Genomic DNA, 3,042 nt, shown 5'->3' on the forward strand with positions numbered 1-3,042 from the left:
TTTCCTTTCCTCCTTCAGACCACTCTCTCTTTCCTTGCCCCCCCCCCCTCTTTTTCAGTACTTGAAGTTCTTTTTTTCTCCTCCCTTGCTTCCTTGTTTTTGGTGGCATCTGAGTTGGCTTATCTTTTGAGTATCTTCTTTTTCTGTTGGCTGCTCCTCGCAGTATGGCTGTGGCTTTACTGTGGTTGACTGTTGGCTCTGGGAAAGGGGGGTTTAGTGTGTGTGTGTGTGGGGGGGGGGAGGGGGACGACATCCATTTTGGGTCTTTTGTTGACGGCTCCCATTTTGGCTCTTTCTTTGGGTCTTTTTGTGGTTGGGTTGGGCTTACCTCAAATGTCAAATCCTGACCTTGCCTTCAGTGTCATCCTCCATCCTGTGCTCCGTGGAGTTTCCCAAAGTGGGGCTCTCCAGCCCTCTGCTTTGGGAAACAGTGGTCGGCCATAAACCTCCAGTAGCCTCTGTGTGTCTGCCCTGTAGGTCCAGCAAGGTGACCCTTTTAACCCGTGTGTGTGGGCGCAAGTGTGTGTGTGTGTGTGTGTATTTGCTTGTGTTTATATTCCTGTATACAGTACTTTTGTGTGTGTGTGTGTGTGTGTGTGCATCCATCTGCGTGTGTGTGTGTGTGTGTGTGTGCGTCTGCATGTGCGTGTGTGTGTGTGTGTGTGTGTGTGTGTGTGAGTGACTGAGTGTGAGCGTGTGCGTGTGTGGCTGTCTGCGTATCTACAGTATTTGACCCAGATACCACCACTCAACCAGGGTGCTGACTCTCTCTTTAACCTCTTCACCCCGACCTCTCCCTTTTCTCTTCCCTACATTCCACTCACACCACTCTTCCATGCCCCTCTTTGCCCTCTCCATTCTCTCCTCTCCTCTGCCCTACTCTACCCACTATCCCACTATCTCCCTTTTCTAACTCTCTCTCCCCCCCACCCCCCCCCGACCCCCCCTCCACCCCCCCACCCCTCTGGGAGCAGTAAGGAGCAACAGAAGAACCACAAGGGCGGCAGTAAGTCTGTGTGGGAGCAGCGCACCAGCGAGCTGCGTAAACAGACCCTCATGACGAGCAGAGAGGCACTCTACAATGAGCTGGACCCCGAGGACCGCTGGAAGGCAAGGACCGTGGGGACAGTGGGGAGAGGATGGAGAGAGGGGTGGGGGTGGGGGTGGGGGGGGGGGGGAGAGGGAGCAGGGGGGTGTGGAGAGAGAGAGGCTTGCAGAGATTGTATGGATATCTGTGGGGAGATGTGTTTTATATAGTAAACAGAGTTAGTGTATATTAGACTGAGCACCAAACATGTCCTCCAAAAACATCATTGGCGTTGGAACAAGAGTATCAATGTTCTGGACCCTGCTGATGCCAATAACGTTGTGATTGAGTGAGTTTAGCCAAAGTTCCTGTACTGTACTGGACATCTTGAGGGATTCCAACTAAACTCAGAGAGCTGCTTAATCCGGCCCTTTCTTTTTTCCTCTCCCCATTTCTTCCCTCTCTCTTCGAACCTCCCCCTCCCCCCCCCACCCCTTCCACCCTCTCAGGTGTCCTATTCTCGCCACATCCGGCCGGACATGAAGACCCACCTGGACCGGCCCCTGGTGGTGGACCCCCAAGAGAACCGCAACAACAACACCAACAAGACCCGGCCCCCCACCGCCGGAGCCAACGGCCACCCCTCCACCGCCGACCCCCCGGCCCCCTGCCTCAGCCACCAGCACCACACCGATGATGACCTCCTCCGCAAGCAGACCCGCTTCCACGACAGAGGAGGGGGAGGTGGGGGAGGAGGAGGAGGGGGAGGAGGAGGAGGAGGTGGGGGAGGAGTCTCGGGACCCGGGAGGCCCTTCGAGCGAGGGGACTCTACCGAGAGCCGGCGGAGCCGCAAGGAGCCTCAGGACAACCAGCAGCAGAACCACCCCCACCAGCACCAGCACCACCACTCCTCCCACACCCGCCTGGAAGGCCCCGGACCCGGGCAAGGCTCGGAGGAGAGGCCCCCCAGGAGGCACGGCCACCACCGGAGAAGCCAGGGCCAAGGAGGAGGGGGAGGCTCTTCCTCGGAGCACAGGAAGCCCCGCCAGCACCGCAGCAGGCCCCCCGAGGATGAAGAGGGAGGAGGAGGAGGAGGAGGAGGAGGAGGAGGGAGGCACAGGAGCAGAGGCACAGAGGGAGGAGGGGAAGGCAAGCCGGAGCCCAGTCGGGGCTGCGAGGGCGAGGGCAAGAGGACGCGACAGCATCGGACCAGGAAGTACGTTGAAAAGGAGAGAAGGGACGGGGATGTTGTTGTGTTATGCAGACTTCTGGAATGTTCCCTCTGTTTGTATTCTGGATACGTTTTCTCCGATATGTCCAGCACTTCTTCTTCCTCCACATAAAACCATAACTTTTCTCCCTTTTGTCCCCCCCCTTCCTCACTCTTCTGCGTCTCCATCTTACTCCTCCCGTCCTCTCTCTTCTCACACCAATCTTTCTCCCTCCCTCTCTCTTCTTCTCCCCCCAATCTTTCTCCCTCCCTTTCCCTGTTCTCCCTCCCTGTTTCTTCTATTCCTCCCTCCTTCCCCCCCCCGTCCTCCCTTTCAGGGACGGCAGTGGTCCTAACCTGTCCACCACGCGGCCCATCCAGAAGAGCGTGCCCAGGCAGGATAGCCAGTACAGCGAAGACATGGACAACGTCATGAACAGCAAGCTGGCCACCGGTGGCTCCACACAGCAGCAGCAACCCCAGCCACCCCCCCAGGGCGTCCACAGCGGCCCACCCTCAGGCCTGCCCAGCCCGGCAAGCATGGGCTCGGTTACCCACCTGGCCAACAGCAGCACCCACGGTAGCCTGGTGCCGGTTGATAACCTGCGTGGTTTAACTACAGGTTACCGCGGTACCAGGTTGCCGCCGGAGCACACGGCCGTGGATATACCGCCCATGTTTCCCTCCAGCAACGCCATTCTGCAGGGTGAGAGAGAGAGAGAGAGAGAGAGAGAGAGGGAGGGAGGGAGGGAGGGAGAGAGAGAGAGAGAGAGAGAGAGAGAGAGAGAGAGAGAGAGAGAGGGAG

The 3,042-nt window shown here is 58.0% G+C and overlaps 1 protein-coding gene across 1 annotated transcript in view; it reads left to right on the forward strand.

Moving 5' to 3' along the window:
• Positions 1 to 974: 974 nt before the first annotated feature.
• LOC310824687 (voltage-dependent P/Q-type calcium channel subunit alpha-1A-like) overlaps positions 975 to 3,042 on the forward strand; it is a gene marked incomplete at both ends in the record, with an annotated part of 16,548 nt that continues 14,480 nt past the window's right edge. Inside the window, 3 exons of the mRNA XM_083697941.1 lie at positions 975 to 1,110; positions 1,537 to 2,087; positions 2,576 to 2,943. Of these exons, the coding sequence (XP_083554067.1) occupies positions 975 to 1,110; positions 1,537 to 2,087; positions 2,576 to 2,943 (1,055 nt within the window). The remainder of the gene's footprint in view (positions 1,111 to 1,536; positions 2,088 to 2,575; positions 2,944 to 3,042) is intronic.

The sequence above is a fragment of the Argentina silus genome, assembly GCF_951799395.1.
Source record: "Argentina silus genome assembly, contig: scaffold_444, whole genome shotgun sequence".
NCBI classification, from domain to species: Eukaryota; Metazoa; Chordata; class Actinopteri; order Argentiniformes; family Argentinidae; genus Argentina; species Argentina silus.